The sequence below is a fragment of the Felis catus genome, chromosome B1 (assembly GCF_018350175.1).
Source record: "Felis catus isolate Fca126 chromosome B1, F.catus_Fca126_mat1.0, whole genome shotgun sequence".
Lineage (NCBI taxonomy): Eukaryota > Metazoa > Chordata > Mammalia > Carnivora > Felidae > Felis > Felis catus.
Genome location: NC_058371.1, coordinates 161,303,829 through 161,324,085, shown reverse-complemented (window position 1 = coordinate 161,324,085; position 20,257 = coordinate 161,303,829). Strand labels below are relative to the sequence as shown.

At 43.3% G+C, this 20,257-nt stretch overlaps 1 protein-coding gene across 1 annotated transcript in view; it reads left to right on the top strand.

Annotated features, from left to right (window-relative positions):
* KIT (KIT proto-oncogene, receptor tyrosine kinase) overlaps positions 1–20,148 on the top strand; it is a gene marked incomplete at both ends in the record, with an annotated part of 85,980 nt that extends 65,832 nt beyond the window's left edge. Inside the window, 14 exon segments of the mRNA NM_001009837.3 lie at positions 4,153–4,267; positions 5,810–6,003; positions 7,215–7,321; positions 7,419–7,545; positions 7,828–7,932; positions 8,022–8,132; positions 9,298–9,448; positions 11,285–11,376; positions 11,867–11,994; positions 13,051–13,173; positions 17,152–17,263; positions 17,375–17,474; positions 17,839–17,944; positions 19,049–20,148. Coding sequence (NP_001009837.3) covers positions 4,153–4,267; positions 5,810–6,003; positions 7,215–7,321; positions 7,419–7,545; positions 7,828–7,932; positions 8,022–8,132; positions 9,298–9,448; positions 11,285–11,376; positions 11,867–11,994; positions 13,051–13,173; positions 17,152–17,263; positions 17,375–17,474; positions 17,839–17,944; positions 19,049–19,180 — 1,703 coding nt within the window.
* Positions 20,149–20,257: the final 109 nt, after the last annotated feature.

Here is a 20,257-nt window from a genome sequence, read left to right as displayed (position 1 = left end):
ATACAGATTTGACCCAGGCACAAATAGTGACAGATTGCTACAAAGCATTGCTATGTTGCCATTAAATACCAGCAGACCTACAGTCATAAAAACAAAATGCATCCTTATGAGCCCTCTTCATTTAGTTTCTTTATTGTTTGGGGACCTAAGTTCATGTTCTTTGCTGATTATAGAGCGTGGGTAAATGTGCATGCGTAGCAGGAGCCGGTCGAGGTGGTCGGGGGCGAGAGGAGTTCAACTCCAAAATGCTTCTGCACCGGTTACTTGTGTGTCTCCTTTCACCCCCACCCCAGCTCCTATTATCTGTGCTGTGTTCTTAAAAATTTGTTTTGTTCTTGCTTTCCGTATGGGCCTGATGGTGGTAACAAGGAATATTTTTCAAGATCACATATTTCTGGGGTAAATCAGCAAATGGTTAGGATTTTTAATTGCATGAGCCATAAATTCTCAGTAGAGTCATTAAGCACTCTGAAATCAGCCTACAAGCTGATCAGTGTTGTTGGAGACACTGGAATGACTCAGGTCCATGAAGCTTTGAAAGGAGAAAAGGCTATTTTCTTAATCTCCGCAGGAAATACATAACTCATACACCTCTTAGGCTTATCTAAACCTCCAACTTGGGAGGAATTAGGGAATGTGTCATTTGGTATACTGCTGATTGCCGAATATCTCAGAAACCACAGCTCAGATTTAACCTGGAGAATTGCAGAGTTATGTATCTTTAAAAGCAAAATGCATATTTAATGCCTTACACAGTGCATCGAGGCACTTACAAAATGCAGATGAGCCCAGATTTTCATTTTTAGGAATCAGATTTATACCTAGCTCATTCTTTATGCATTAAACATTTTCATAGTGCAACTTGCCATGTAGAGCTGAAACTGTACTCATGTAATTTAGCCTTTTCAAAATGAGGTCTGTCATCACCAATGTTAGGACAGGGCTGGGATTAGGGTGAGGCGCCTTGGGTGCAAAATTTAAGGAGGTGCTCGCTGACTGTGCCAGCCCTATATTTACAAACCTTGAGGAGGGTGAATGCCTTCTTAAAATCCACACCCTATGTGTTTTTCTGGCCTCACCCTAGTCCCGGCCCTGATCAGGGTCTTTCGTAGGTACTTTAAGAAGGCACATTGCTGGGTCAGATCCTCAACCTATTGAATCTCTGGGATTGGGTTGGGGGGTGGGGGTGGGGGCAGGAATCTACATTTAACTTCTTAGTGCTTCAAACGCACATTGAAGTTTGGAGGCCTTCTGAGCTTGGTTGGCCAGGCTAAGGACCAGCTGGATAAAAGCTCCCTGTTAGCCTTAGGTTACAACTGGCCTGAGACAGTAACTTAGAAATCTGCCCAATTAACCAGCACACAAGAACAAGTAGGCCAGCCGGACCTCGCCACTTGCCAGGCCTGGCCGTTGTGTAACTGCTACCAGGTGTCATGCTGGAAGGCTTGGATCTTGATTGTAGCCAGAGCTAAATGTAACTGATTATGTAATTTTGAGCTGTTCCAATTTTTTTAATTAAAAAATGGTTTATTGGTTCATTATTAGCTCCATGTTCATTGTAAAAAAAAAAAAATGAGAAGGTAAGTCGAAAGAATGAAATTGAAACTCTCCGTAACCCAGGGATAACCATTGTTAACATCTGAAGTATCCTTTCAGGGTTTTTTTCCCCCCCCTACTGGATTTATATTTAATTCTACTGAAAGAATCTATCGTGTGGCATTCGGAAGGATGGGTGACAAAAAGAATGTTGGTATAAGGGCATCTGTCTTAGAATCTCGATTCCCGTCTAAGTCCTATCCAGTTATCTTTCCCATCTCTGTGTAGACCCTCCCCCCTCACCTTGAATCTCTGCGCTAAACAAAAATTCACATGCACAGGTAGATGTGTGGCTATCTTACGGCCCGCTATTGCAAAATAGTGGAAATGGTGCCCCCCACACAGGGAAGTCACCACTAGTCTCTTCTTCTAGGTCCCTTCTTGTGATTCTAATCGAATTCCTTTGACTCTGGGGACCTTGTTCTTTTGGAGGGGAATTAATTGTCCACGCAGCTCTGCCCCTGCTCCACATCCGAGGTACAGTCAGTAAGACGTGGTTCTGCCCTTGAGCACCTAGAGTCTGATGGAAGAGGCAGACCAGGATGTCGTATAAGAGTGTCAGGTACCCTAACATGCTGCAGGAACAGGGAGGAGAGACCAACCAACTTGGCTTTGGAGAGTTGAGCATGGCTTGAAAAAGGAGATGACACTTGAATGGAGTCCAGAGAGACCTGCCGTATGGCGCCTCCCGTCTCCAGCAAATAGCATTCTCCTAAAGTTCCACTGTTTTTTTGTGTTCTGTCCTACTTTTCAGCCCAATCACACAGTTGCCCATGATAATTAAATGAGACTTGCCAGATGGATGCTTTTGCAAGACGATGGCTCGTCTTCTTGCTCTATTTGTGAAAGCTGGCATTGGATCCAAACTCTCAAGGAGGCCCCTACCTTGAGATCGCTTTGGAGTGCCGCTCTTTCGTGCATATTAGCCAAATGGCCTGCCCGTCCGCGGGGCCAGGCTGAGTGGCAGGTGGGTGTGCCATGCATGCGGACACTCTGATCCCTGCCAAGCTGTTTTGCCTCCAAGGAGGTGAGGTGCCGAGAGGTGGTTCTATAACATTCCCTTCCTTTGAGGGAGTTAGCTCCTAAGCTTCCGATCTGTCCGTCTTAACCTTCTCACCACGTGTATTTTCCCAGTCAGTTGCAACATACTCGATGTCAGATTCCCAGGGCGTTGAGTTACAACACATACACGTTATCACGTTATCTCAAGCACTTTGTACGTCACTGAAGAGAGTATTTAGAGTGGCAAATACAGTTAAATTAGGCGGTGGCAGACTTGATTCACCAAGGAGGGTAGGTAGTCTGAATCGAAACCGATAACTGAATCATTAACAAACTAATAACAAATAAATCTATTTCATTTCTGTGCGTATCATTCTTCCTTCTTGGTGTGCTCTATCTCATTTAATTGTCATAGCATCGCTGTGAAATGGGTACGGTCATTATTCCCACGTTACGTACCAGGAGGCCCGATGGGGGGCGGGTTCCTGGTAGGTGTGGGCGCCCTTCTGCAGGCCCGGCCGCCACGTGTGCGGCCTCCCATAGTTCTGTGCCTGATGCTGTGCTAAGGATTCAGGGTGAGCATCCCCTCATCCCTGCTGTTGGATGCTCACAGTCTGGCCTGCTCGTTCTCAAAGGGTTAGCAGTCTTCCAATGTATCTCCAGGAGAACAACTGAATGTAATAAGTTCATTTTCCTTTCACTTTAGAAATAATCTCAAGAATTTGCAGTGCTTTAGGGCACTCTTGATTGAATACCAGTTGATTATTGTAGTTACCCAGAAATGTCAAATTAGAGCATGCCTGCTGATACAATTTACTTTTTCAGTGATTGTACACAGGTTTAGGTGTATGTATGAATAAAACTCTCGGGCTGGCTTCCTGTTACAATTTTCTGCCCATATTTTACATTTGAAATAAAACTTCGGAGTTCAAAGCCCGTATTGTATTCTACTCTCCTGTTTGGGTTTCTCTGTAAATAGTATGATTCCGTTCTTTCATTCGCACCCATTCCCTTCTGTCCCAACCCCCCCGCCCCACCCCCAAAAGAGGACCTTCCTGAGATGGGCAGAGGGAACTCCTCTTAATTTCATCCATTCCAGTCCGTGCCATAACTGGAAATTCCTATGGCAGGTTCAGTGATGTGAAATTCTGGTGGCAGGAATCTTAAACGCGATTTCCACCTTCCCAACAGTCTGGCATCCTAACGTTCGGATTAGAAGCCGTCTTTCCGATTGCCCCTCACAGGACACAGAAACCCTGCCAGGTGGTCCTGCAAACCCCACTTCAGTCATCCCCGAACGGGGAGCTGTCGGGGACCCCCACGTCCGCAGTGTGGACAGTCCACGCTGGGGTTGGGCAGCTCTTTGTAAGCCCCTCCCGGTCTGATCCTCACTTCTGCCTCCCTCCCTGCTTCAGATTCTCCCCTTTGAATGTGTTCCCTCTGGGTCCTCTTCAAACCTCAAGAAAGTTCTAAGGACTTGAAAGCAAGGGAGGGAGGAAGTCTTGGTGAGGTTTTCCAGCAGTCTGACGTGTGACCGTCTCTCTTTTCCTGCAGCAAAACCAGAAATCCTGACTCATGAAAGTCTCGTGAGTGGCATACTACAGTGTTTGGTAGCCGGATTCCCGGAGCCCACAGTAGATTGGTATTTTTGTCCAGGAGCTGAGCAGAGGTGAGGTGATGATTTTGGGTACCGCTTGACATGCGTAAGGGAAGGACTGTAATTTGGTTGCATTTCAGATATGTTTGCAGATTTTTTTTTTTTTTTTGGAAGCTTTGTTTATTTTGTTCTCCTCTCCACGTGGCTTTGTAGGGGGCACAATTGCTCTATTTTTCGTGGGAGACGTTAATTTTGTTGGCTAAAAAATGATTACTGAGCGACTTCTCTATTTTGGTGGTTATCTTTTGGATTTATCACGCAATTTCTAGCCCGCAGGTAGATAAAGCAATTTTCCAGGACAGAGTAATTAGATTTCCATTCTCTGCACAGGAGGTAATGTGTGTGGGAAACGTGGCTGCAGTTACCGTGAAAAAAGTTACCTCAGAAGTTAATTGCCAAGTTACCAAAAAGTAATGATCGTGCAGTTACCACATACATATGGCATCTGTAAGCTGCGTGTTTTTAAAAGGTTTTCTCCTTGATTAGGTGCCCAGCCCCTGAGCAGAGCACATCTGGCATTGTGTTTTCCTCTCCCTCGTAATCTGCACTTAAGCCTTAAATTGTCCTTTCACATTACCTGAAGATGAAAATGGGGTCAACGTTGCTGTTTTTATCCATCAAACGCTATTTTGTGCTCGGGCTTTAAAAGCCCAGTGTAACATCACCATTGAATAGTCAGGATAATAATAGGAATTTTATTTTTCACAGAATAGACCTCTTTATCACGACGAGTTGGAAGAGGTTACGTAGGATTGTTGTTTTCAGCGGAGTTTTAGTGGAATGTTTTCTTTGGGGAACAATAAGGAGGGCTCGAGACCCCTGGAAATGCCCCGGCAGTGGCAGTAACCCCAGCAGTTACTGTGATGTGTGCAGCAAATGTTTCTGGAGGGCAGCTGTATGCTAGACGCCGGTCTGGTGAGCAAAACACACCTGAGTCCCAGCTTTGTGAGTTTATGTCTAATGGGTAGAGGTCCGCGAAAGATGAAATGAACAGCTACCGTAATCGGGTGTTAAGTGCCAAGGGGAAAAATAAAACGAGGTGAGGGAATAGAAAGGTATTGGGCGTATGGAGGACATAATTTAAAATAGGGTCGTCTGGGTCTAGCCCCTGATGGGCTTTGCTGCCTGGAGTACGAGCCGATGGTACAGCTTCTGTCTCCCTACATGAAACCTGGAGCTGCAGGGTCTCAGCCGCTGGGGATTTGGGGGCCGCCCTGTCTTCATCCTTGTAGACTTTAACTCTTTCCTCCTCTAGGCTCTTCTCTTTCAACGCTCATGTGCCGTTGAAACCGGTCATGAAACCGCTTAATGGAATAGGTGTTTGAATCGGGATTCGAACTCCTGTCTCACTCCCTGGATCTTCTTGTCCACCATGCTGTTCTTTCTCACTGTGCCAGGGAACCTAGTGCCCATCTGTCCTCCCGCTGTTGGTCGTAAAAGGAAATTCCTGATTATGACCTGCTAACTTAGTTTGAAAAGTATGCCAAACCCATTGTATTTCATGATGGTTGATCTTTCTGGAGTAAATCGGGTTGTTATTTTTCTTCCCTCTAGATGTCCTGTTCCTGTTGGGCCACTGGATGTGCAGATGCAAAACTCATCTGTATCGCCGTCTGGAAAACTAGTGGTTCAAAGTTCCATCGATTACAGTGCTTTCAAACACAATGGCACAGTCGAGTGTAGGGCTTCCAACAATGTGGGCAAGACTTCTGCCTTTTTTAACTTTGCATTTAAAGGTAACAGCAAAGGTATATTTCTTTTTAATCCAATTTAAGGGGATGTTTAGGCTCTGCCTGCCATATCAGTCATGATTTTCAGTCCATTCCACCAATGGCCATGTCATTTCTGGTAATTTCTACATTGTACCATGCCGTCATCAAACTCACTAAGTTTCATTCTGCACTGTTTGTTAATAACACGTATGTAGTGATTTTAACTGCACACTTTATATTTACATGTGTCTGTGCACATATGTATGCATGCATGCACGCGTGTGTGTGTGTGTGTGTGTATAAAATGAATCGCATATTTCCAATCATTTCCATTTAAAGAGGGTAGAGAAAAAAATAGGGGAGTATATTTACCGTATAGCCAAACATAACCAGAATTAGGGCAATTTAGAAATTTAAATTTAATTTAAAATTTTAGTTATTTAAAATCACATTTTAATACGTCGCCAGGCACTGTATCAGAAAGCTAACACTGACTTTTATGAAGTCATGTCAGTGAACTATTTCTTTAATGTCTGCAATATTTGAATCATGAGTGACTGACTACCTCTGCTAACATAAGTTAAATGATCCTTGTGGACAAATTGATGAATTGGTATGAAGTTAGAAGACAAAGAAACCGGGCGCCTACATTCTTAGGGCTTAGTTTTTGTTTTCTTGAGTTGGCAAAGATGTGTGCCAAAAAATCGTGTGTTTTCAGTTTTGAGTAATGAAGGAAGAATCTTCCATTGTTCTTCATCATAGATTTTTTTTTTTTTTTTTTTACTCAGGCAATGAAAGAACATTTTAAAAATGTTTTCTTACAATGTTTTCTTGGTTGTAAAAGAAATTCTTGCTCAATGTAGAAAATTTGGAAAATGCAGGGAAGCATAAAGAAGAAAGTTTAGACCCTCCAGAAAGGAAACTTCTTAAAGCTGTCCAAAGCAGGAATTTGGTTGAAGTACAAAACTCATTCGTATGTTGTTTTTTGTTGACAAGCGGCATAAAACTATTCTTGTGCTACAGAAATCTCAACCTCCACAGGAGCCTGGTTTCAGTTGTTATTTGAAAAGATTCCTTTGAATAACAAGAGTAAGATAATAAGCGAGGCAAGGAGCGGAGAATGCCCATGGCTTTGAACCCTGCCATGGGCTGTAAAATGGGAGATGGGCGAGTTTGGGGTCAGGTGGTTGTGGTAAAGATCCGTCCCTGCCAATAGATTGTGATTCCACGTTCCCCTTTCATTTTAGAACAAATGCATCCTCACACCCTGTTCACACCTTTGCTGATTGGTTTTGTGATCGCAGCTGGTATGATGTGTATCATCGTGATGATACTTACCTACAAATATTTACAGGTAATCCTTCCTTTGCTCTCTCCCCTAATAAGCGCTGTAATGATTGAAATGTTCATCATTAAAAGACGATATACCTTTCCCTTTCTCCCCCGACCAGAAACCCATGTATGAAGTGCAGTGGAAGGTTGTCGAGGAGATAAATGGAAACAATTATGTTTACATAGACCCAACACAGCTTCCTTACGATCACAAATGGGAGTTTCCCAGAAACAGGCTGAGTTTTGGTCAGTATGAAGCCGGGGCTTTCCGTGTAACCTCTTTGGGTGCGCATAACAAAGACTTTAGGGAACCCCAATAACTTCCTTTGTTCTGTTGCACCTGAAACCACGTTTTCTGTGAAATGTCACCACCTTTGATAGAGTTGGCCTACTGCACATTATAGGGAGATGTCATGGACAGATTTGTCCTTAATTCCGTAACAGTTCCTTAATCGTTGAGTTGGAGATTACACAGGTGGTCCATTGGTCCCAACACCACCACGTGCTCTCTTCTCTTCCTTTCTGCAGGGAAAACCTTGGGTGCCGGTGCCTTCGGGAAGGTGGTTGAGGCCACTGCATATGGCCTGATTAAGTCGGATGCAGCCATGACCGTTGCTGTTAAGATGCTCAAACGTAAGCTTTTCTCCTGTAGGCTGCTGCATGCCCTCAACATTGGCTTGCCAGATGTACTTTTTGCTAAAATGAGATCTCTCTAATTTTAGCAAGTGCCCATTTAACCGAACGAGAAGCCCTCATGTCCGAGCTCAAAGTCTTGAGTTACCTCGGCAATCACATGAATATTGTGAATCTTCTCGGAGCATGCACCGTTGGAGGTAAAGCCATGACCAAATTACCTTTTATTATCTTTCAAATGATCAAAAAAGGGGAGATTTTAATACAATTTCGACAATGCTCGATTATAAGCTTCTTGCAAGATTTTTGCCCAGGTTGTTACCTCTTGCTCAATTTCACGCCTCTGCTCCCAAAAGTGTTGTTCTTCAGAGTGTGTATTTGAGTTTTATCGTCATGGGTGGGACAGCCCAGGACATACCCTAGTTACTGTCACATATGTTGCCTCGACATTGACCTCCTGAGTATCTTGAGAATGTCTCCTCTCATCTAGCACGTCTCCCGATCTTGCAGGCTTTATACTTTGCTGGATCATTTGTAGTCACTAAAGGGTTAACATTCATTTGCACGTCATAATTAAAGATAGACTTCGAAGCCTGCCAGTTCTCAAATAATGCACCAAATGAGGCAGACACTTCACTTCTGCAAGAAAATAAATTTCCAGTCTGAAGCAGTTCTGAGGTAGAGCCTTCCATCAAGGATTTCTGTGATGTTTCCAGAAAACATGTTGGTCCAAAGGACCAGATGAGCCATCTTCCTCAAGATGTACAGAGATTCGCTGTCAAGTTGACGGCCTCCATAATTTCTTAGAACAGCCCCCGTGAAGGTGGCATCCACATCATGCATGGTTCGCCAACATGTCTGCCCAAGTGAATTAGTTGCCTGTTAATAACTTCAGGGCTGCAGTTGTAGGCACGGTCACATATCAGCTGGCTGTTCCGTTGTGGTTGCTTTTTCTTATTATGCAGTTTGTTCTCTGTGTCATTTCCACAATAACGGTGGGAGAGGGTGTGGGCCCCTCCAAACAGAAGTGAATCAAAGGATTCATGGAGGAAATTTGATAGTCGTACAACATTGAAAGCGGTAACTCTTTGTAAAGCTAGCAGTCATGCCTGGCTCCAAGCACTGACATACTGACATTACTTAGAAAGTCAGGTAAAGGGGACTTGCTTGTTCAGTGTGACCCCACAGAATGCTATTTTTTGCCAGCAGTATCAATAGGTAGGATTGTATTGGTACTAAGTGGTCTTATCAAACGAACCTGAATGTTAATGGTTATGATCACTCCTGAGTGTAATTATGGAGGGGGGGCAGCATTGTCTATATATCTCATCTCTCTTTATTTAACCTTCTCTTATATGCCTGTAGGGCCCACCCTGGTCATTACTGAGTATTGTTGCTATGGTGATCTTTTGAATTTTTTGAGAAGAAAACGTGATTCATTTATTTGCTCAAAGCAGGAAGATCATGCAGAAGTGGCACTTTATAAGAACCTTCTGCAGTCAAAGGAGTCTTCCTGGTAAGGCTGATTTACATAAATAGCTGTTGACAGGCAGTTCGAGGGGTCATAAGGGTTTGCAATCAAGGCCGATTGTTAAAAAAAAAACAAACTGAACAGAGATACTTCGAGTCACAAAATCAGAATTATTAAATCATTTAGATGTCACCAACAATTTAGAAAGTTCGAATAGTGTTTGTCAAGATTTGAAGAGTGTTAAACTTAGATTTCCGTTGATTTTTTAAAATGCATCTTTAGTTTGTTTCAAGGCATTAGTTCTGTTCAGTTGAATGAATTCTGTACCTGTTTCTCTTATGACTCTGTTCTTGTGTGTCATTTCATTCACCCTGTCGGGCTTGCTACTGTATTGTTGCGTTGGCTCGGTAAACTTCTTGAAAACCTTTAACAGAGTGGCAGAGAGCTCTGAACGTATCTCTGCATGTAGGTTTCTCACCATCTACCTCTGAATTATTTCTGTATACCTTGCCCTTTTTTAAAAAACTCATCATGCTATAAAAAGGCACAAAGACTAGCACATTTTTAAAAGTTCTATACCTTATTTTCATCTGTTTTATCCTTAATATAGTTCTGAATTTGAATGATGTGTAAGGAGCTTCAAATTCCTTTAAGGAGGACGAATGTGGCTTACCAACCAGAATAGGATTCTTCTCTGCCATACCGTGCCTGTTCTTTCCCAAGGTTGAGATCCACCATTTATGAGGGTTTCCTAGATTCACCCAGAGGCCAGCAGAAATCATACTCCTCCCTTATGCTCTATACTTCTGAAATTGTGTATTGGATTTCTCCTCTGCCTTTTATTCACTCTGTCCCCCTGCATTTTGAGATGGCAAGACGTTGTCTTTCGAACTTGACTCCAGGCCCTCAAGAAGAGCAAATCTTATTGGTGGACGGTTACCTCTTAAAGCCCTTTTCTGTACCTGCCCTGGCTAAAGTTTTAAACCCCAGGCGAAGGCTTTTTGTTTTATTTTTTTTTTTTAGCCCAGTGAATTTGGGTAGTGTCAGGTGGTAGTAAAATGCAGTACAAACCACCTTTGGTTAGTTTCTCCAGAACATATGCTCTTTGTATAAATAAATGAGCCACTTTGCCTTATTTCTAAAAACCTTGGCCCCATAGATATTTTTCAACTTTCTGAAATAATGGCCTAAATTGTTCAATCCGACGTGGTGTTCTTTGTGCACTGGGATCCCATATGGGACTGGAACCACCAGCATAATCTGAAGGAGATTGTTGTCACAGTGTTTCTATGCTAATCAGAAGCAGGAAGTACTAGAAATCTTGAAGACTTTCCAGCCAAATGTTGCAGATTCAAGAGGTCCAGATGGTTCAGAAAATCATCCAAATTATTGGTGTTTATCTGAACTAAACTTGGTTTTTTTAAAACCTTCTTCCATCAGTCGCTATATGTTAACGATCCCTGCCTTCCCCCCATAACACATCTCAGAAGTTCTTGCCCTCTGTGTCTTGTCTCTTTCATCTTGTCTCTTGGGGCTAATTTAGAGAGTTTAAGGGGATGGGGGTTAATTTTTTTTACTCTCTGTTTCCCCATTAAATCCCTGGTGTCAAGAGATGGGGAATTTCTAATCCAAATCCCATCTACGATTGAACACAAAACATGCCGTCTCATTCCTGGGGATTGGACCCTAATGTTGAATATTAAAATCTCCTATCTTATGGACAAGATTTTCTTCACTCAGACTTGGCAGTACTTTCTTTGAACAAAATCAGCCTGTTCTGTAAAGAAGGGAATGAGGGTATAGAGCCTGCCTCGTGGGTACTCCCCTTTTTCCCATTTTGTTCAGTCATGATTTGATGGATGGATATTTCCTCTCTCCCAGCAACGATAGTACTAATGAATACATGGACATGAAACCCGGAGTTTCTTATGTTGTGCCAACCAAGGCAGACAAAAGGAGATCTGCCAGGATAGGTGGGTACCTTTTTCATTTCGAGAGGATTTCTCATACTGCTATGAAATATAATACCATGCCCCATAGTGACTGGTTCCCCATTATAGTAGCCCCCAATAACAGTGCCAATGTTGAATGGCAGTTAAGGGTTCCAAGTGGGTATTGGGGTCAGAGCATTTGTTACTGTGTATGCGCATCTTACTGCATGTGTGAAAATATATGTGTATCAAATATGTATTTTGCATGTCAAAATGTATCAGATACATGTTTTACATATCAAAAACATGAGATTTTTGTATTAATTCACGATCCTGCTCCTCTGAGGCCCCAGGTGATGAATATTAACTTTGTGCTTGAGCACTTCCGTTTCCTCAGCACCGGGGGGATGACCTGGCTGCACGTTCACATCAGTCCCTTCGTTACCAGCCCTTTGGTATCCCTGTTGTCACCATCTTCTGTTTTCCTTGCTTTGAGGTTTAATTGCTAACAAAGTCCTTCTCCTCCTAACAGGCTCATACATAGAAAGAGATGTGACTCCCGCCATCATGGAGGACGATGAGTTGGCTCTAGACCTGGAGGACTTGCTGAGCTTCTCGTACCAGGTGGCCAAGGGCATGGCATTCCTCGCCTCGAAGAATGTGAGTGGGCGTGGTTCCCGGGAAAGCACTCCCACGCCAACCCCCCCAGCCCCAAGCCCCACTTTGGAGCCATAGCTCGAATGCACAGTGTCATTTTAAAGTGCAGTAACCAAAAACAGAGGAGATTTAGTTTCTTCATATTCCAACTGCTGTCTTTTTGGAATTCCTGGTCTCATTTATAAGCTTTAAAGTGCAAGCCTGTCTAAATGAGCTTTCTATGAATATTTTTTTTTATGCATTGAATTCATTTAAAAACTTTGGCTTTTAGGATATGGGAGCTGCTCTTAGAAAATAGAGAGAATGATTTCATCAGCAAAAGGAAGGGGTACCTCATGCAGTTGCAATGCTTGGTGAAACACATACTTGGGCTTTATTGAAGTTGGACCTCACATATTGTATGGTTTATGAAGTGTGGGGGAATAAAGGAGTCAGAATGATAAGCATTTGGGGAAAAGATGGGGATGGGAAGAGAATGATAGGATCAAAACAAGGAACAGAGCCTCTGGAAGGGTGAGGGGGTGCCCTAGCAAATGGGACTGGCAGACTAGGAGGAGGTAACAGATCCTCCCCGTAAGTGTCACTGGTGACATTTCCAAACAATTACCAAACTAAAAGAGGATGTAGGATGGCTGAAATAAAGAGCCTCTTCCCTGTGTCCTTGGGAGACATCAAATTGAAGTTGCAAACACATTTCAGAAACTCTATAAAAGGACATTCAAAAAGAAGCATGCAAAATGAGTTTTCAGTTTAAAAAGTATGATGTGACTATTTATAATGTATTTTCCTGTGAATGAAAGCAGTCCTAAGAGGAAGAAAATGTATTCGAGTTGGTTTTGAAAGCGATTGTAGTAATTAAGGTCCTAACGATGCGAAACACACATCATTCAGAGCGTAATTTAGATGTTTATTTTTGGTGCACCAAATAGTTTCAGTGCGAAGCCAAGTTACTGGACCTGTGTGACAGAAGCAGCATCCTAACGTTGCACGTAGTTTTCATTCTTGAGGAGTTTAAAATAAATGTAAATGGTTTTCTTTTCTCTCCCACTCTCCTAATAGTGTATTCACAGAGACTTGGCTGCTAGAAATATCCTCCTTACTCATGGTCGAATCACAAAGATTTGTGATTTTGGTCTAGCCAGAGACATCAAGAATGATTCTAATTATGTGGTCAAAGGAAACGTAAGTACCCGCTCTCTGCTTGACAGTCCAATGAAGGATGTTAGTCTCAAGTTTTTCTAAGAATTGCTTTTTATGAGTTTCGTAATGCAAATCCTACCTTTGAGATAGCATGCATTTTAGCAGTCAAATTAAGTGTCCTTCAGCAAAATTTGCATGGTATGCTGAACATTACTACAACTAACATTCCGATAATAGAATTCCTAATTCTAATTGTGTAATTATGGGGCATGTGAAGGAAACAGAAATAGCCTTAATTTTCATTATAGCCTGAGAATAGCAATGAACTCTGTTTTGTTCAAGTGAAACAAATGTGGGCCTGAAGGTCACAGCGGGGGAATTTTATCTGGAGATTGACATGCTATGTGAAAAAGATTAAAATCTAAGGTTATGTTCAGAATTAGGTATGTAGAACGTTGGATCTTATAACCAATAGAGAGCATATTAAATAGTTTCGTAAGTAATCATGGGCTTATAGAACATAGTGATTTTAGTTCAGAGTGCTTTATTTCGTTGCCAATTTTCATTGTATCCTGAGAACAACCCCTGGGTGTTAGAATGCAATGTCTTCACTCTTTCAGAGTTGGAGAAACTAAAGCACAGTATGTTTTATATGTTTTAGTAATAAGCATCACTGATTCTGAGATGACACAGGTCGGTTAAAGGCTGAATCCAGAACCCATGATCTACAAAGCAGCATCCCGTTAGTCTGGGAAGCCATACAGTCCCGTGTATATATTCTTCTGCATCTCTTTCCTAGGCCTGTTTCCCCAGTCCAGATTTATTCCTGATGGTAGCTGTGTGTGTGCCTTAGGATAATGAAATATTTTGTCCTGCGTTACTGTGGCCATCTCTATGGGTAGGCTGTACTTGGCTTGGCTTTACAGAAGTGTTTCTGGCTTTCCTTCCTGATCAAGGCATGTGTTTCTAATAAATCTCTTCTGACGCTGCACTTCATTATTACGAGGGTTAATGAAACCAAGTTCTCTCCATCCCGGTGCATGCACTACTGGAAGAAAGAATGAGAGGTAGTCCCCGATCCAGGCCTTGGAATATTGACAGAAGGGCAAGAGGAGGAAGACGGCAGTTTCTGGACTGCCGTTGCCGAGCTCGAATCTGGTTCCATCATTTAATGGCTCTGTGATGTTTGGCAAGAATTCCCCGGGGCCTCTCAACCTTGCTTCTTTTTCTCTTCTTGGGAAATGATACTGTCACCTGACTCATCAAGTTGTTAGGAGGGTTAAATGAGTGAATCTAGGTGAAGTGCTTAGAACTTTACAGAGTTCAGGTGCGTTGCAGCCAACATGCACGTGGCGCTCGTGCTTCTGACTGTTCTTTATAGATGTCTTATGTGGGATGTAAATAATCATGACAGCGGTTATGCTGCACCTTCTTTTAATAGCTTGTGATTGGTTCGCGACCTGTAATGAACAAGGATGGGTTAGGTCCCACCAGGCTTCTAGATTGTGGGCTCCAGCTCAAGTCTGTTGCACGAACCAATTACAGATCTCTCTTCACCAGGCTCCTGGGCGAGGAGGATTTATGGGACAAGTTAAAAGCAGGGAAACTCCCACAACACGTTACTGCCTCAGATTTGCTACATCATAGTCATGTGACATCTCCCCGTGTCAGCTTCTCAGCAAGTTCTTCCATTCCTTGTAGGTTCTTCGTCATATTTCTGCGGGTGAAGCCAGCGGATACCTTGTCAGAACATTGTCTTAAGTGCATAAAATAAAACCTATAGGATTACCAAGAAAAGCAGTTAAATTGGAATATAGTTATCAAAGTATTAAAAAAGGATATTTTTTGACATCAGTACGCGTGTTTCTTTGTTACACGGAATAACCTGTTCTAGCCGTGGGTCTAAAAACTGATTTCAAAGTGGTGATGAATATAAACACTGATCATGATGGAGGTGTCTGCAGTGACTGTTGGTGATGGAATCACAGGACCTGCTGACATTACTGGGCTTTATTGCTTTCATCCAGAACTTAAGGAAATGCTAAACTTCATTTAGAAGTTAGTGAAAATAAGAATGTGTGGCATTTTTTTTCCCCTTCCAAGTCCACAGGCCCCTGAGTTCAGGACACCTTCAATCTCAGGTTAAAGCTCCCTGTAGGAACTTAGGTATAAAATCTGGGAGGGGATACTGGAAGGTGTCCTTCCTTCCTCCCTTCCATCCTTCCTTCCCTTTCTTTCTTTTTCTCTGTCTCTTTTTCTGTCTCTTTTTTCTCTTTTTCTCTCTTTTTCTTTTTCCTCTCTTCCTTTCTTCCTCTTCTTTTCTTCTTCCTTCCCTTCCTTTTTCTTTCTTTCTCTTTCTTTCTTCCTTCTTTCTTTTTTTTCTTTTCTTTTCTCTTTTTTTTCTTCTCTCCTCTCCTCTCCTTTCCTTTCCTTCTTCCTTTCTTTTCTTCCTTAATTTCTTTTTCTTTTCTTCTTTCTTTTCTTTTCTTTTCTTTTCTTTTCTTTTCTTTTCTTTTCTTTTCTTTTCTTTTCTTTTCTTTTCTTTTCTTTTCTTTTCTTTTCTTTTCTTTCCTCATTCCTGCTGGCTAAAATAACTTTAACACTAGAAAAACAAAATTGTCTTCCCAGTTTCAATCCTGAATGGATTAAGAGAAGCACTGAGTTAGCTTTTTGTGGTAGATTAAGATCCAGGAATCCAGAATGTCTGTAAGAGCAATAGTCCCAGCAAGTCTGACTCGATTTTAGCAGAGAGAGTTCAGGATGTGAAGTTCAGCTGTTGAATGTAAAGACCAATCTGCCTCTTGCCACCTTGGAATAGTCCCAGTCACCATGAGCCGCCCCTATTTATTGTGTGCTCGCTTGTGCAAGGCAATCGTTTAGAGATTGGTCCGTCGGCAGTACTGTGGTAAGCACTTTTGCCTACGTGATCTCATTTAACCCACCAAACACCTCGTGAAATATGAAGTATTATTTTTGCTTTCTAGCAGACTATATTGAGATTGTCTTTTTAAATTTTTTTTTTAACGTTTATTTATTTTTGAGATAGAGAGAGACAGAGCATGAACAGGGGAGGGGCAGAGAGAGAGGAAGACACAGAATCCGAAACGGGCTCCAGGCTCTGAGCTATCAGCGCAGAGCCCGACGCGGGGCTCGAACTCACGGACCGTGAGTTCATGACCTGAGCCGAAGTTGGACGCCTAACCGACTGAGCCACCCAGGCGCCCCGAGATTGTCTTCTAATTACAGATACTTGTGACCTTCCCAGTGTATTCATGAAGGATGGTTTGGGTTTCATAGGACAGAAAACCCAAAAGAAAAGTAAAAGAAGTGTAGTAGCCGCAGGCCACGGCTGGTGTAGAGGTTCTGTGAAGCACTCAGGACCAAATCCTTTTACCCTTCCATTTTCTTACATCTCTGGTGTAGCCCTCCTGTTCTTGGCCCAAGGTGGCCACTGGATAGCCAGCCACCACAATCGGAAGGCAGGGTGGAGGAGGGATGAGAAGGGAAAGAGCAAAGGGCACATGCCAGCCATCTTTTAAGAAGGTCTTCCTATAGTTGCCGTATCATACCTACAACCTAGTGTCCAGACTTGAGTCGCATGGCTACACCAAGCTGCAAAGGAGCTGGGAAATGTCGTTTTTATTGTGGGAGGCCATGTTTCTATCAAGGAAAAGGGAAAACACATTCAGTGGTAACTCACAGACCTCTGTTACTCAAGGCCAGTGGCGGAGCCAGGATTTGAACCCATGTGTCTGCCTCTGACGGCTGTGCTCTTAACCACCATGCTGTATTGACTCAGTGTCCCGCTTTTGAAAATGGGGATAGGATCGTGTGAGCCCCCAGTTTCAGAGGTAGTAGGAGTCATCTGAGGTCCTAGGGGAAAAGGCTTTTGTGAGATGGCGGGCAGTCAACTTCTCACCCTCACCCCCTCAGCAGGAGCAATGTCTACAGGAATTTTTTTTTTTTTTTTTTTTTAGCTTCTTAATTAACTTGGCCGAATCTGTTGTGCTTCCATTACAGGCTCGGCTACCTGTGAAGTGGATGGCACCTGAAAGCATTTTCAACTGTGTGTACACATTTGAAAGTGATGTCTGGTCCTATGGGATTTTTCTGTGGGAGCTGTTCTCTTTAGGTAAAATGCCTTGCCAAAGGCACCTTGGTTAGACTCTGCATCTTCTTTAAGGTTTGTCAGTGTCCTGCTTGCTTATTAGTAACACTGATTTGCAAACTGTTTGTGCCTCAGGAAGCAGCCCCTACCCTGGAATGCCAGTCGACTCTAAGTTCTACAAGATGATCAAGGAAGGGTTCCGAATGCTCAGCCCTGAGCACGCACCTGCTGAAATGTAAGGGCCGACACGTTTTCCTTCAGATAGTGCTTCCCCTTTTATTTTCCTTTACGAAGATAGAAACCCAGATGTTAAGGGTTTTCACTAGTACGGTTTGAAATGTCAATGTCACCTGGTTCCTTTTTATGACATCTTGATCAAATGTCATTTTTGTAGCTTATTTTCATAATCTCTTGTCGCCAAATATGCGGAAAGTTTCAGCCACCTTTCACATATACGGTGTTTTATTTCATCACACACGTGCCATTCAGTATGTCCGTTTGCACGGCCCTGGAATTTGAGATTGTCACATGGCATACGCCGTGAGAAGCCAGGTTAACGGCATTGGGGGGTGAGAGAAAAATGGCTTTCTGCTTTGCAGGTATGACATAATGAAGACTTGCTGGGATGCTGATCCCCTGAAAAGGCCAACATTCAAGCAGATCGTGCAGCTAATCGAGAAGCAGATTTCAGATAGCACCAATCATGTGAGTTCCCTCTGGCCAGGCGTAGAACCTCCTTCCTTTCTCTTGGTTCCAGATGCACCCTTCTGAGGCTCTGGGGGTGAAGACCTTTATTCATCCCTTCTCTCCTTGGCTTAGGTGACAAACTGGGCTTTGGGCAGCCACGTAAAGCAATGGAAACAGTTCTTTCTGCCCGGCTCCCCTTTCTGAGCCTAAACACATGAGATGAGAAGGAAAAAGAGTGGAGGGCTTTGCATGCAGAAATGTGGAAGCGGAACGTTCCATAAGGATGCGCCGTGTTTCCTCCCCCACCCCAAGTGCCGGTCATGGGGTCGGCGTGTTCTCTGTGTCACGTGTCATGGCCCTTCAGCCTTTGGACAGTGGGGGTGATGTGAACTAGAATGAAGGCATAGAAAAGACGGCTTGTTACTGCAGTGAAATAGACCTTCTGCTCAAACAAGCATAGCCAGAAAATGGTAGCTAGCTGTCATGCCCACAAGCCATATAGAATGAAGAGCTGTTTGAAGTTGGGAGATCCCTCCCAGTGATTTGGGGAGGGGGGGCGTTCAGAACTCAAATCCATTATTTCTTCTCCTGCTCTTAAGGAAGAATTCGTGATCCTTACTATAACTCAGATTTCTTTAAGCTGCTTTTTTTTAATGGATCGTGGCTCGGAGCTACCTTTTCTAAGAGCACACCACTGATATTTTTGGGTTAAAGCTTGCTTTTCCGGGTGTCCGAGCGGATTTCAAATACAACAGCATTTCCCACCCCTGGAAGGGCCACCGATTTCCCAGCAAATGACATCAGCCATTGGGTTCATCATTGGCCGCAGAGGTTTATAAAGCTTTTTAATAGGTTAGATGATACTTGTTCCCAGATGCGTCCCAGCACATTTTTTTGCCATCACTTTTTATGTATCAGACCTGGGGGGAAATGAGGGCTAAAACAAAGCTTGTGTTTCCTTTTGTCAATAGGATTGGGGTTTTGGCTGTGAAAGTCTTGTAAGTCTCCTCCCTTTAAAAGGCCTTGTAAGTTATTTGCGATCCCGAAGCCCAAATGGGCCCCTTTGTCGTTGTGTTCATGGTGTAGGGACTGGCATGTTAACTGTGGGCTTGTTTTCCTCAGATTTATTCCAACTTAGCAAACTGCAGCCCGAACCGGGAGCGCCCCACAGCAGTGGACCATTGTGTGCGGATCAATTCTGTGGGCAGCAGCACATCTTCTACCCAACCTCTGCTGGTCCACGAGGATGCCTGAAGCAGGAGGAGCGCCGGGGTCTCCCCAGCGAGAACGATCCCTCTTCTTTTGGTTCCTATCCTGGTTATTTCGTTCCCCCTTCAACTCGCATCCTGTTCCAGGGTAGAGGACACCCCGCTGTAATCCCGTCTTTGCAAGCACACTTTAGTGGCCAATGATCTTTGTCATCAGCCACCACGCTATTGTAAGGGTTCGAACTGCACATATCCCCGATAACGAGGCAGCCCCCATTAACGAAAACAAAACAAAACAAAAACAAAATGCAGACTTGGAGCAAGGGAGGGTGGGATGGGCCACACACCCTGGGGCCTTTCCAAGGCTTCTCCACTTTCTGTTTGAAGAGCAGAGTTGATAGTTTATTTGAATAAATGGCAGTAGTCGCCTTTGGGCCTCAGAACCATCCATAATGATACGATGACGCAGCAAGATTAGAAGCTGAAACCTGATCTCTTGATGTGGAAAATGGAATGTTATTAGAACAAAGGGCAGAAGTCTATGAATATCTGGGCTTAAGAAATCTAGGATTTCGTGCTGAGGAATGAGACATAGGCCATGGAAAAATGCTCCCCGAGCAGGAACATAAGACTCGCTGCTGGGCATGAGCCTTTGTACTACTGACCTGGTCTGTAAATAGAGTTCGCTGTTAGGGCACTGAATCGGAGAGAAGGCCTCCCCAGCCAGCATTTGTATATACTCATCTATAAATTGTACATGTTCATATATTGAGGAGAGAAAACCCACAAGATGTAGTTTCTGGATATGACCCTGGCTCAAGTCTGCTGTGTGTAGAAATAGATTAAGGGCCAGACAAATTTGAAGGAAACAGTGCTTTTTTTTTTTTTTTTAAGAAAAAAAAACCATAATTGCCAAGCACAATCTTAACAGAGATCTCCTTTTGTAGCCTATGAACTTGCTCTGCAGATGCTCCAGAACAAGCCTACCAGCTTCAGAATGGCATTGTGCTCAATGGATTGGATGCCATTTGAGAAAGTGACTGACTGACTGCATGACTCCCTCGGGAGTGACAAAACAGTGCTGTTTTAGTTTGGATCCTTCTGTAGCCAGACATTAAATTTA